The sequence below is a fragment of the Crinia signifera genome, chromosome 1 (assembly GCF_055691185.1).
Source record: "Crinia signifera chromosome 1, ASM5569118v1, whole genome shotgun sequence".
In the NCBI taxonomy this organism is placed as follows: Eukaryota; Metazoa; Chordata; class Amphibia; order Anura; family Myobatrachidae; genus Crinia; species Crinia signifera.
The window spans coordinates 383,809,479-383,824,074 of NC_139217.1; the positions used below are offsets into that span (position 1 = coordinate 383,809,479).

The 14,596-nt window shown below is 42.2% G+C and overlaps 1 protein-coding gene across 1 annotated transcript in view; it reads left to right on the top strand.

Annotated features, from left to right (window-relative positions):
* Window positions 1–14,596, top strand: part of OSBP2 (oxysterol binding protein 2) — a 226,680-nt gene that overhangs the window by 13,687 nt on the left and 198,397 nt on the right. Inside the window, exon 2 of the mRNA XM_083151498.1 lies at window positions 6,587–6,795. Within this exon, the coding sequence (XP_083007624.1) occupies window positions 6,587–6,795 (209 nt within the window). The remainder of the gene's footprint in view (window positions 1–6,586; window positions 6,796–14,596) is intronic.

Sequence of the window (14,596 nt, forward strand, 5' to 3'; positions counted from 1 at the left end):
TTCACTGTTTCATACATCTACCCCACTGAGAGGTTTGTTAAAAGTTTGCAGTCTAATGGTCCATACACACTGGGCGATTATGGCCTGTGTGTATGGACAGCGATGATCGCTATCCTTGTTGGATAGAAAGCTGCTCATCTGCTGGTGATCGCAGCAGATGAGCGGCTTTCCCGGCGATGACGTAGGAGCGCGCAGCTCCACCATACACACTGGGCGGCTTTGAGCTGAAAGCCGCTTAAACTTTGTTTTGAACGGCTTTCAGCTCAAAGTGGCCCAGTGTGTATGGTCCTTAACACCTTCAAAAGGTGTTAAAGATCTTCTATTCTAAAGTTATATATAGTGTGAGTGAAACCTGCTGATTGAAATGTAATAACCAATATATAAAAGAGAATGGGCTGAAGCTCCTATTTGAATAACCCATCTGTGACATTTGTACAACGGTTTTGTGACACCACTGCTCACAGCGGTGATCAGTCAGCATGTCCTCATGTAATCAATTTTCTTGTACAATTTACACCTAGGCTAGGATCCAATGTCTGCTTTCCTGTGCTCATCAGTACAGCGCTCTGAATCTGTAGAGAATGGTGTTAAATCAAATTATAGTTTTTTTTTTTTTTCCCACAGAAAACTTTAAAACTGGAATAACTACTTAAACAGTATTTTACTTTCTAGCCCGAAAGCATAAAGAAAACCCATTATTGCTAAACCATCTGTATATCCTCCTGCAGTGACATGGTTGCCATTGAGCCTTGTGTGGTGACCTCATCTACATGACATTATAATAGTCGTATGAATAAATTGCTTGCTGCAATTAACCATCTAGTGTAGCTTTTAGTACATTATTATTATTTTCCCAGAATGCATCGTAGCTGAGAGCAGACTTGTGTCCTACTTTTATAGTCCCCAGATAAAAGCTAAAAAGGGAAAGCCGTATCGGTGGTCCATTTTTGCTAATAAATTACCTGCTCAACACATGGCTACTGAAGCTGTTTAAGAGCAATTTCATCTAATTCCTGTGGAGATACACACTGAACTAATATTAAATACACTATTAAATGTTTGAATGTAGTTAATGATATCTTACCGTCCTGGTTTTGATTCGAGCAGCTATTTTATAATGTGCAAAACCCTACCCCCTCACTACCGAATGGCAACCAGAGAGCTGGGGTCTGACTAGCCGCTAGCTGATACGGAGGTGTTCTGGTATGCTTTTCTGGATCTAGCAGAAACCACATGTTTCCTGTAGAGATTTATGTCTAAAGGGCATATCGGCAACTGAAACTCATCGCCAGCTTGTTACTGTGCGGTAATCAAGTCATGTCATGGAAAACCGATGCCGGCGTTAAGTATACAGATGCCAGCATCCAGACTTCCTTCAGAAGACCGGCACCAGATCTAACAAAAAAAAAAAATGGAATAACGGCAGCAGGCATTCCAATCGATAAATATGTGGGGAGCGGATGCATGGGCTTGAGGGAGTTTTTAGTTTAGGTGCTAGCAGGGGGACTTAGGGTTAGGCTGCAGGGATGGAAAGGTTCGGTTTGGGCACCTACAAAGTGGGGAAGGGGGGGGGTAGGGTTATACTGCTATAAAAAGGGGGTTTAAGGGGGGGCAGCAAGAGTCACTTACCTGACACACGTATGGATTCTTTCCTTTGGGATACTGGCATCTGTATTCTGAATGCATCCTGACTGCCTGAAACAGGTAGGTAAGTATGGCCAGGGCTCACTAGTTATGGGAACAATTCTATGGCCGCAGGGATTATTATAAATGTGTCACTTGGTTGGTGGTATAACCTTTCTGAATAGTGGAGCCCAGTGCTGGTTTCAAAAATATAGGGTACCCCTACATTCTGTTTTTCCCTGTAATTTTTGTAACCCAGACTGGTCCAAGATCCCACTGCTGGTTCTTTAATTACAGGGGGAGCTCAGTTATAATATTATTATTATTGTTAGTATAGTGTGTGTATACCATTTGTATTGATCTATTCATTTCCCCTGACGAAACGCGGAGGGCTGCAGATTGTCTTTATTTGCGGAAGAAAACTCATATGTTGTAATATTGAACAAATGTATATTTGTATTTATTTGATTTATCTTTTTTAATAGCCACTTGACAAGTGGGCACTGGTGAAAAGACTATAGCGCGCCTCTATTTTGTGTGTGTGTGTGTATATAGATAGATTTTTATTTATTTTTTAAAGTACTGCCTCAAAGAGCCGAGGGCTGGTTATGCTTATGTATGTTTCATTGTGTTTTTCATGTGTATTTGGACGAACTCTGCTGTGTCTTAGTCAATTATTAGACTTTTTTTATTAATTACTTACCCTTTCTTAAGCCCCCCATACACGGTCCGTTCATCGGGTCCATTCTGTACTTAAACAGCACACATCGTATCGGATCGCATCCCTTGTGCATCCCTTATGCATGCATTGTGCATGCACTGCGATCCGATACAATGTTTACCTAGTACAAAAAGTATGTGCAGCACATAGTTTTGTACCGTACTATGTGATGCGCGGGAGCGCGCATCGCATAGTACAGAACGGAGCCGGTCCACAACGGACCGTGTATGGGCTCCTTTACACTTTTGCACAATGAAGCAGTATACGGATCTGACTAATCAATGCGTGCTTTTTGTTCTGCAGTGTTTGGTTTCTGGCCATCTTGGTAGGGAAATATCAATGCACTCACCATTATAAAACCCAAATTCTGCAAAAAGTGGAGCTTCTTTAAATATTTGGATTAAAAAAAAAAAAAAAAGGCAATTGTCCTATTCCATTACATAAGTATCACTCTGCTTATTTTCTAGTGTAAAACTGAATGACCCTGACAATGATAGTCTTGGGTGATGCCAATGAAACATCCCTTTCTGACTCATAAAATTTTTTTTATTGCACATTCAGGAAGCTACCATCCTGCAAACAGGTGTCTTAGCTCGGACCCAACAAAATATTTTGCCATGGCAAAATGACCTGCTTTACAGGGTGGGTACAATCTGCAGAGTAATGGAACAGCCTGTAGTTTCCCAACACAAAGGCTTATATTTGTAGATCAGGCCCTTATTTTGCCCTGAAAGTCATATCCTTTTAAATAATTGAGCCATGTCTTGAGGGGTTGGGATCATTTGGTCTGCAGCATTATGGTCGACACTATTAGGTCGACATGGTTCTAGGTCGTTTGTTCGACAGGTCATTAGTTCGACATTGTCTAGGTTGACAGTCAAAAGGTCGACTTAGGTTTTTTCAAAGTTTTTTACCTGAATGTCAACACGGTCGACATGGGCACAGTTTAAAGTGTGCGCTCACTATGCGTCGTGCAAGGTGCCTCGCTACGCGCAGCACACTATTTTATTCTCCCACCATGCCCTAGTGGATGGTAGGGCACGAAATACCGCCTGTCGACTCAAAAACCAGTGAAAAACACCATGTGGACCTTTTGACTGTCGACCTAGACAATGTTGAACTAATGACCTGTCGACCTAGACCCATGTCGACCTAATGACTGTCGACCATTATGCTTTAGACCAGGCATGTCCAACCTGCGGCCCTCCAGCTGTTGTGAAACTACACATCCCAGCATGCCTTGCCATAGTATTGTTATTAGGGAATGCTGAAACTATTGCAAGGCATGCTGGAATGTGTAGTTTCACAACAACTGGAGGGCCGCAGGTTGGACATGCCTGCTTTAGACCAAATGACCGCATCCCATCTTGAGTATCAAATAACTGCATCCATTCCACCTTTTTTTTTCACCTTGTCCCAATTGTACTTGGCAATCGATGGGTGTTCTGCCCCCTGGGGTGGTTTAGGTAAGGAAAACTAATTGTGTCCCGTGATGCAATCTTACACCACATTAGACCCTATTCACAACTTTTAAATCTGTTTTATTAATTTTATATCCTCGCCCATTTGCTGCACAACACAAATTTTGCATAGAGTTTCCAGATTTGCATCAAGGTTTAGTATTCTCTATCAAACTGTTGTGTAGTTTGATTGAATACTTGTCAAATGTGGTGTATGCCTATTCTATTAATGCCCATTACTGGCATGTTAAATTCCCATCCTGCACTACCTGTTAATAAAGGCCCCCATACACCAATTCCCTTTGACCTGCCCGGGACACTCCTGGGCAGCAGGATCGCATGAGATGCATCACATGCGGCCCTTTTGCAAGCGATGTATCATGTTATCCACGCTCCCTGCCTCCGGGAGGAGGTCCGACCCAGAAATCTTATGTGCAGCATAAGGTCCAGTCCTATGTGCATGGGGTCAAGCATCAGATCAGATGCTGGGCACATGCTATTTGGGCCATTTTTCACCCGCTTTCTCGGCCCGTACCACTGGAATCTGGTGAAATCGCATAGTGTACGGGCACCTTAATCCACTTTTTTAGTTACTGTTACTGTCAAGTGCTAAATTCCTACCTCCGCAGTCACACAGTGTCTGGATCAATAGAAGCAAAATGTTGAGATGGTAATGGTCGATACAGAAAACGTTTAACATGAAGTTTTCACTTTTTTTTTTTGGTGTCAAAATCTTGCGACATAAGTTTATTGTCCCTTCGCATGGCTCGCTGCGCACGGCACACTTATCTAACGCTCTGCCCACTTGGATTGTGAAATAAGAACAAGTTGGTTAAAAAAAAAAAAAAAACTTTCATGTATTGACCTTTTGCTTGTGTCGATCTAGACAATGTCGACCTAGACAATGTCGACCTAGACCCTGTATCGACTGTTGACCAATCGACTGGATACGTCCCACTTTCTGGTGGCTTGTGGTTTACATGTGAGCAGGAAGGAGACTACCCTGCTGGCCTAGATATGAAGCCCTGCAGGTTTCTTCTAAGGGCTTTCACATAACAAACCATAAAACAGGTCACAAGCTAGGAACGCCATCTAAAGTACTGTACATTCTCGCTATTCAGCATGAGCACTGCAGACATTAAAAACGGTCATGCAAACACCATGTATCAATGCTCTAAACCAGGCATGTCCAAAGTCCGGCCCGGGGCCAATTGCGGCCCATGCTGTCATTTCAAGTGGCCTCCAGCCAGAAGTGGGCGGAGCATCAGATGCAGGATGCACAGCACACTAAAGGTTGGGTGCCCGCGAGCGCACCTTTACCCTGCTTTTTTTGTTGTTGTTTTTTGCTGCAACAGTATGACTAATATGGTAACTTTCATACTGTGGCATGCAGACATATATGAATGTAAATTGTTGCACTGTAAAACATCAGCTGTCCATTGGAACTTATTGCAGTGTAGCCTTAAAGCACCTTATTTGTGTGTCCAGATTACATGGCTGATCTGATTAAAATCAGAAGATGCAGTCTGATATCACAGTAACCGAGGCTTCTCATTGGCCATCCTGCTCACTGCCCATCCTCCTTTCCTCAATGCAGCGTCACACAGACCCAGTTTTCAGTCTGAGCAGCAAACCAATCACTGAGCCCTGGTAATACCCTTGCAGGGAACAGACTCCAGGGCTACCTGAGGTGTGCTGTTTTTTAAGGTGACTTTTTCTTAAACTTGCCACTTGTATTATGCAGCACTTTACATACTGTAGGTTGTTTAGTCAATCACATCAGTCCTTTCCACTGTGGAGCTTACAATTTAGATTTCCACATAACGAGTAATAGAATAAGTCAGAATCTGACAATAATTCTAAAAGAACCTAAACAAACAGTGTAATGGGTGTCATTCAAAAACACTCAAAAAAAGTCTAGCTGATAAAATATAAATACAGTGTTCAGTGCTTCCCAAAAGGATGTATATGGCTTAATTATATAAAATGTCACCATGAAAACCCAGATAGGTCAAATGGTCTGGTAACTCCTCATGTAAGAAAGCAATTGCATTAACTCTCCTCCTCCATTAGTTCGCTCAATATAAATATGTATAGGAGATGGCAAAAGAAACAACAAATATTGACGAACGCTTAAAAATAAAACCTTTTCATAAAGGTTTGCATTTAAAATATAATGTTTTAAAAGCATAATACTAGAATCCAAGGCACAACAGGAGAAATATAAGTCCCAATGGAGAGAAAGCTCCACATAACTAGGCAAACCTAAATAGGTGGAGATATGAGTGTATCTGAAGACCACAGTTTGGTGCTGGTGATTTTGCCCAGCGTGTATGCTGATTGAAAAATTGCTGGACTGAAAAACTCTCCGTGCATACGAGAGTTTTTCGCCAGTTTTAGCAATTTTCCTGGGGGTGGATGACTTTCCATAGCAGGATTATATGGAAAGCCATGCACCCCGTCACTCCTCTTCTGGTAATACCAGCAAATGGGCGGCCGGGCCAGCAATTATGCGGGAGCGTGCATCAGCGCTCATAACTGTCAAGTACACACTGGGCGGCTTTGGAGCTGAAGCCGCTCAAAAGACAAAATTGCGCTCGATCACCCAGTGTATTATGAGTCATGAGAGCGGCATACATTGATAAGTTATACTTTTTTCTATTGGTATATAGCCCTGCATGGGGTTTTCATATCTACCACTATTTTATCTGCATTCAAATTTAAAAGTGGCTTTCAAATAATGTCATTGATTGTATGTATTCAATACTCTTTTGTCCCTCAGGACGCAGGCTGAGATGGCGCACACATGCCGTGGAACCATTAACCTATCTACAGCTCACATTGACACAGAAGATTCATGCAATATTGTCCTGTCAAACGGTGGGCGGACGTATCACCTTAAGGCAAGCTGCGAGGTGGAGAGGCAGAGATGGGTCACTGCTTTGGAGCTGGCCAAAGCCAAGGCTATCCGCATGATGAACAACCAGTCAGGTAGCGTCTCTTGCATGTCTCGGGAGTATATCAGACAATTTGAGGGAAACTCATAATGGACGTAACTTCCATAGCTTAGATGTCTGATTTTGCAAATATATTTATTTGACCTCTTAAGTGTAGGGATGTTGCTGATCATCTGCCAATGTTGGTGGAGACTCTTTAGTTCAAGCATCTACTAAAGACATTTTCCGTAATAAATATATATGAATGTTATATATAAATGATACAGATTGAGTATCCCTTATCCGAAGTGCTCGGGACCACATTTTGGATAAGGGATATTTTTCGGATTTTGGAATATATATATTTTTTTTTATTCATACTTACCTGGTGCCCCGATGGTCCATGGCGGCTCCCAGGATCCTCTTCAGTGGCATCTCTGGTCCTAGGAGTGCATTGTGCGAGTGCACAGGGCGCTGGTGACGTCACCGGCGAGAACGTGCATTCGTGCAATGCACCCCTGGGACCGGAGATGCCACTGAAGAGGATCCCGGGGGACAAGGTATGTATTACAAAAAGGTGCTGGGGGGGGGGGGAGTGGTTCCCAACCTCGGTCCTCAAGTACTCACAACAGTTAACATTTTCCAGGTCTCTACACGGAATCGCTCCAGCTATTAATGTTGTCCCTTTAGCACATAGTTGCATCAAAGGATCTCATATCAACATAATCTGGTTATTTAACCCCTTCCCGACATTTGACGTATATATACGTCATGGCCGGGATGTACTTCCCGACACATGACGTATATATACGTCATGACTTTAAACGTCTAGGAACGCGGTGACAGAGGGACGATGTCTGCTGTCCCTGACAGCAGACATGTCCCAGCATGCCCAGGGGGGCGGCGATGCCTCCCCCCCGTCGGCGATCGCTGCGATTGGCTGTTCAATGTGAGCAACCAATCGCAGCGTTTTCCTGTGTTACCGGCGAATCAGACGCAAATCTGACGCTCGGTAACACAGGGATCAATCACCGCCGGGTGTGAGGGGGCGTGAGGGGGTCACCGGTGATGACCACACCTCACCCCACCTGCCCCCAAGGCTGTGATTGGGACCAATCACAGCCATGGCGCGTGATTTAAACTAACGGTGACTGCGCTGCAGACGCAATTCCGGTCTGGAATTGCGTGCAGAGCGGTCACCGACCAATCTGTCATGATATACATACCTGATCCTTGCCTGATACTTACCTGATCACCGCTGGTAGCGTGCTGCCAGCAGCTGGATGCTTCCTGGATCTTGTCACTTCCTGTGTGCTGCTGCTGCAGTGTCAGATAGTGACAGATAGTGACAGAGAGTGCTATATTTTGTGTCTGCTGCCCCCTCCTTTTGTGCTGATCAGTATATCTGTGCTGATCAGCAACTTTTTGGGGGTTCAGGGTTTTTTTTTTTTATATATATATACCTGTCAGTTGCACCAAAGGTTGTGCTGCCTGTGCAACTGACTGCTGCCCCCCCTTTTGTGCTGATCAGTATAAATTAACTGATCAGCAACTTTTTGGGGGTGCACCCACCATTCATTCCACCAGAATCTGAGCTGCAAAATCCAAAAATCACTCCTTCCCTTCTGAGTCCTGCCATGCACCCAAATGGTATTTTTTGGTCACATGTGAGGCATTGCCGTACTCGGGAGAAATTGGGGCACAGATTTTGGGGTGCTTTGTCTCCTTCATTCCTTGTGAAAATGAAAAATTTTGAGCCAGAACTGCATTTTTGTGTAAAAAATTTTAATTTTTCATTTGCACAGCCCAGTTGTATCAAAATTGGTGAAACCCCTGGGGGTTTGAAATGTACACTATACCCCTAGTTGAATTCCCTGAGGGGTGTAGTTTGCAAAATGGGGTCACTTGTGGGGGGGTTCCACTGTATTGGTGCTTGGGGGGTCTTGCTAATGCGACATAGCACCCACCAACATTCCACCAGAATCTGAGCTGCAAAATCCAAAAATCACTCCTTCCCTTCTGAGTCCTGCCATGCACCCAAATGGTATTTTTTGGTCACATGTGAGGCATTGCCGTACTCGGGAGAAATTGGGGCACAGATTTTGGGGTGCTTTGTCTCCTTCATTCCTTGTGAAAATGAAAAATTTGGAGCCAGAACTGCATTTTTGTGTAAAAAATGTAATTTTTCATTTGCACAGCCCAGTTGTATCAAAATTGGTGAAACCCCTGGGGTTTGAAATGTACACTATACCCCTAGATGAATTCCCTGATGGGTGTAGTTTGCAAAATGGGGTCACTTGTGGGGGGGGGGGTTCCTAACTTTTAGCATCTTATGGTGCCTAGAAACCTACATGGTGCCTAAAAAAATAATCTCATAAAAAGGAGGCTCCAAAATCAAGTAGGTGCTCCTTCTATTATGAGCCTATGGTTTGGTCAACGTGCACACTAGGGCCACATATAGGATATTTATGAAAACAAAAGAATTGGGGGAATCAATTTTTAGTCACATTTCTCTAGTAAAATCTACTGTGTTCCTTAGAAAATTGTATTAAAATTGCAAATCTGCAAAAAAAATGAAATTTTGAAATTTCACCTTAATTCCTGTGAAACACCTAAAGGGTTAAACTTCCAAAATGCTGTTTTGAATACTGTGAGGGGTGCAGTTTTTGAAATGGCATCATTTATGGGGGTGTCTCACATACAAGTCCCTCAAAGTCACATCAGAACTGAACTGGTCCCTAAAAAAATCAGTGTTTGAAATTTTCTTGAGAATTTGCTATTCATATTTTAAGCCTCCTAGTGTCCAAAAAAATTAAAAGGAGGCTGAAATAATGATGGCAACATAAAGTAGACATATGGTCTATGTTAGTTATTAACTATTTTGAGTGGTATGATTATTTGTCTCACAAGCAGAAAATTTTACATTTTGAAAATTGCTAAATTTTCCATTTTTTTACGACATTTTGGTATTTTTCACAAAAAAACACAGACTGTATCGACCAAAATTTACCACTAACTTGAAGTACAATGTGTCACGAGAAAACAATCTCAAAATCACTGGTATAAGTAAAAGCAAAAAAAAGTTATCCCCACTTAAGTGATACCTGTCAGATTTGAAAAAAAGGGCTCTGTCAGGAAGGCAAAAACAGGCTGCGGCGGGAAGGGGTTAAGGTTTTTTTATTTTTACATTTCTTCATAAGAAAAAACTTGGTCTTGGGGTGGAATGAAAAAAAAAATTCTGATGCTCTAGGGTGCCGTGATTCAAAAAAAGTTTGGGAATCCCTCACCCTCACTGTAATCTAGAGTCCCCAGTTGGCAAAAATGCTCCTTTTGGGAATAACTGTTTTAGTTTTGCAGTTGCAATTTGTCCTTGGGATAGCACAAAGGGATGAATCACAATGTAAGAGGAAATGCTGTGACACTGACTTGTCTTTGCTATGACCATTCATCAGAGGATATTATTTCCATGTGTAATGATAAAATTGACTCGTGAATATGAGAATTTGCTATTGGAATTTGGCACGAAGGTTAAGCCGTCATGTCAGGGTGCGGAAAGACTTTAGTAGGCAGATTTGCTTTTTTGAAATAATTCTATTTTAGAAACGTTCATTTGTGCTGTAAATGGAAGATTATGACAGGACTACAGAACCCTGCAGGAGTATAGGAAGAAAACTGCACTTTACATGTGCAATACAAATGTTTGAATTGTAATAGTCACTGCTGTACGTAATCCTTGGCACACAAAACACCCACATCCCGCAGTTGGAGATAAACCTTAATGTTTACAAATTAATCTTGTAATGGATTAATGATAAATGACAGTTTTATTTTCAGTGATTGACACATTATGGAATTCAAGCCTCCTACAATTTCAGTGACTTGTTTACATGGAAAATCAATTCAAGCTGCTTTTGCGTGCTAAATAAAAGCTCAGGGGAAATGGTGTAGTATAAGTAAGGTGGACAGGGTAACAATACAAGAATGCTCCAGCAGGAAATTGCAGATCTTTGCCCAATCAAGTCTTTCCAAGCTTTTAAATTATAGTTTCACCTGACAGTATGGATTAATGGGAAACTCCCTGGGTAAGGGGCACAGACTTCTTGTGTACATTCCTATATATCGACTCTTGCTGTCATGATTTCTATGCTGTGTAGTGTGTGTGTGTGTGTGTGTGTTTTTTGTTTTGTTCTGTGAGGTTTGTGTACTTCTATAGCATTCATTCTTGGGAGATTAAACAGTTAATCCTGTGTAGTGTGTAGGAGGAAAATCACTGAGCAGATGGATAGAAAACAAATACAAGAAGCCTGTTTTGACAACCCAAAAGCAAATTTAAGGTAATATTTGGTATACAAGAATGATGTTGATAATGTCATCTTAAAATTCTATATAGCACTGACATGAATATATTCATTCTCCATTTAGTATAGTTCTGCACAATTTGTATTCCTTGCTGAAAGATGGAAAAATGAAAACAGTATTTTCTGGGCAATATGTAGAGGCTCAGTGCTGAGATACAGACCTGGGTGTGCTATAAGCATCAGAGCAAAGAGCGATACTCCAGGCATGAAAATGTAACTGCACAGGTTATGACAGGTGCTGTGTTCTATAATGAACACTATGTACATTCCCACCAGACCTATACTTGGTAATATGACATTCCCCCTATGCCTCTCATAGATCAGCTGTCTACTAACAATTCTCCCATATCTTTGTATTTTGGCCATTTGTGGTAAAGACAAGGGAAGGGTTGCACACTGTACTCCCTATTAAAGGTTCCCACACACAGTATGTTCTGTACTAGATCACATGCAATGCGCTACAACAGTGTGCGATGTGAACTAGATGCGATCTAGTACAGAAAGTATGGGCTGCAATGTGTTTTGAACTTAAGTTCAAACCGCATGTGATCATCGCACCGTGTGTGGGCACCATTACTCTGGTAATGGCACTGACTCCAGTCTGAGGTTACATAAAAAAAAAACCCTTATACAAGAGGCCTCATGCAAGCAGGGCTGAATGAAATGTTGGTGGTCCCTACAAAAATCTAATTGTCCCTACAAAAAATATTGTTGTGATTATTTGCATTATCATACACACAACATTCTCTTCAACATCTTTTTGAAAAAATCCTTTGCACACCTGCTAAGGGCCTGCAATGTAACAAACCAATAAGCTGAATTGCCCTACATGGGGACAGATGAACAGAAACAAGAGCATAATCCATGCTGCTGTGCAAACTGCGCACCCTATCCCCAAACTTCCCAAATCGTCATGCCATCCGTCGGCCCCATTAAGCTTTCAGTCTCTCTAGATGATTTCCAGAAAGACCTGTGTCCAATTCACTACTCCAGTTTGAGGGCTCCAAGGCAATGGTATAACGATGTACAGGAAGAAGCTTTGATGTAAGAAAATGAAGTGACTTCCTGCATTCGGAGAATAGTCTCTTGTGACCCCTTTAGCCAGATGCATTGCTGCTACCTCAGGTTGTGATTCCACCATCAAGAAAATCACTTGGCCACTTTAATAAGTAGTTTTTCTCTTTGGGGATAAACTTAATCCAGTAATTCTTTATAATGCAGGGAGCAAATAATCCCTGGCGGAAGACATTTTTTAATGACCTTGTGCACACACACTAGACCAGTGTTTTTCAACCACTGTGCCCTGATACACCAGTGTGCCCCCAGATATAGAGATGCCCAAATCTGTTTACAGCCTCCACCAGTTCAACTGTTATTTACTGGTCTCTTCTTTTCATGTAAAGGGCCAATGTATTTTGTTTTTGTTACCCGTGTGATTGTATTTATATGGGGGGCCAATAGGTTTATTTTTTCCTGTGGGGATCTCATGGTGTGCCTTGGCAATTTAAAAATCTTATTTAGTGTGCCGCAAGGTTAAAAAGGTTGAAAATCACTGCTCTAGACTATAATTCATGATATTGTGCATATCGGCACCTTCTATCATCTGGTGTAGTCTAGATTTCAGAGATACTTTTCTTTTGTACAGAACGTATTAATCAAAGTAAAAGCTTATTGCTTTGTAGAACAGTAAGCTTCCAACTATGCCTTGACCAGTGCATGTGCAATATGCTCACTAAATTCCAAACCTGCATTTATTTGACCCCCTATTTCCTGAACATCTGGGGCCAAATATAATAGGGTGTGAGTTTCAGAAAGTGAAAGATTTTGGGAGAGTTTTCCCATGTTTTTTAAAGCAGCAATCAATTACATGGCAAAATCAACCTGGTTTTCCTTCCCACTCTTTACTGTTACTGGGATGAATAAAATGTAAGCAGATAAACAAGTTTAAACAAAAATAATGGGGAGGCTGGTGCACTGTGCTGGTCGCTCAGCACACATCGCTGGCACACATGCGATGCACCAGAGGCATGTGCTGAGCGATCTGTGCAGACCCGTGTTCTCTTGTGTGAACACTGGCAATCTGACTTGATTTGACTGCATGTAGTCAGTAGATAACCATTGCTAGGGGGTGTACACACGTGGCAATGTGTGCTGAATGTCCAAGAGATCTTTTCAGATTGCTTAGAAAGAGCCCTGCAATTGCCCTGTGTGTTTGGGTCTTAATACTGTGTACACAGCATGATTCAGGGTCGCTTTCATATACAGTCCAAATTGAATAGAGAGTTAGTCTGAATCGCACATGTACAGCGGCATTCGAATCTGACTCTGTCCCAATGTGCGTTCCTGCTAGATAGGGATCAAATGGGCAAATAGACTGTGCAGGCAAGACTATATAGTACAAAACTGTACTATATAGTAAAAATGTAATGTGTATTGCTTGCTGTGCGATTCGATCGAACGGAAATAGAATCACACCATGTACACACACACACCTAAAGGTGCCCACACGCGGTCCGTTTTGGGTTTTCGATGCGCGCCTCCGATCACAACCCATAGCACAAAATGTATGTGCTGCACCTACTATTTGGACCGGATTGCATCTAGTTCAAAATGCACGCTGCTTTATCATATCACATAGATGCAATGCTATCTAGTTCAAAACACATGTGGCCACCTTAAGACCCATTTCTCACAATCTAGAAAAGCCTTTTGATGCTATATTGCAGTTACTATTTTTGTAATCAGTTTTTCAGTATTAAATATTCCAAGCAGCAATACAGTCTTATTCCATATGATGGTGCTGTTGTGCAGTATCTGAACAATAAACTCATACAATTTACTGGTCTGCGATAATTTCCGTACATTTTATTTTCATACTACATTATACATTTAAAAGTAGCATAACATTCTAGTAGGTTAGTGAAGATCTTTTGCTGATGGTTACAATTTGCTAGTTGGAAAATTGGAAATTTGGAAATATCTGAAAATTTTAATGTTTTGAACAAATATTTGTTATAAGTGTGGGCACGCTGCACTGCCGCCAGGACTTGCCTTACACTAACCCCCCTGCTTGCCACCAGGACCCATGGATCTACTGGTCTGCGGTCTTGGCGCTCCCAGTGGCTTCTGCTCTGCTTTTTCCATTCGGAATCAGGAGGAGCTCCGGGACCACAGACAAGTAGATCTGCAGGTCTGTGCCACAAACCCTACAGCGGAAAGAGGAGGGATAAGGCGAGGGGGGGGGGGGGGGTCCGAAAATTCTGGCGTGGCTGGGGGGGCAGTGTGTGTGGATTTTATAGTTACGTCACTGCATTTAGTCCTTCACTGTCACTGCTTAGGAGCGCCTACACCCGGGTTATAAATCTGCATACCAAATTCCCAGATTTGCCCAGCCTGAATTGTGTGACATTACATGGTCTGTGAGAAGAGTGTAGAGTGGATATTGTAATGGCATGGGAGTAATACTGTAATAATAAATACTGGCATAATTTGGTCTAG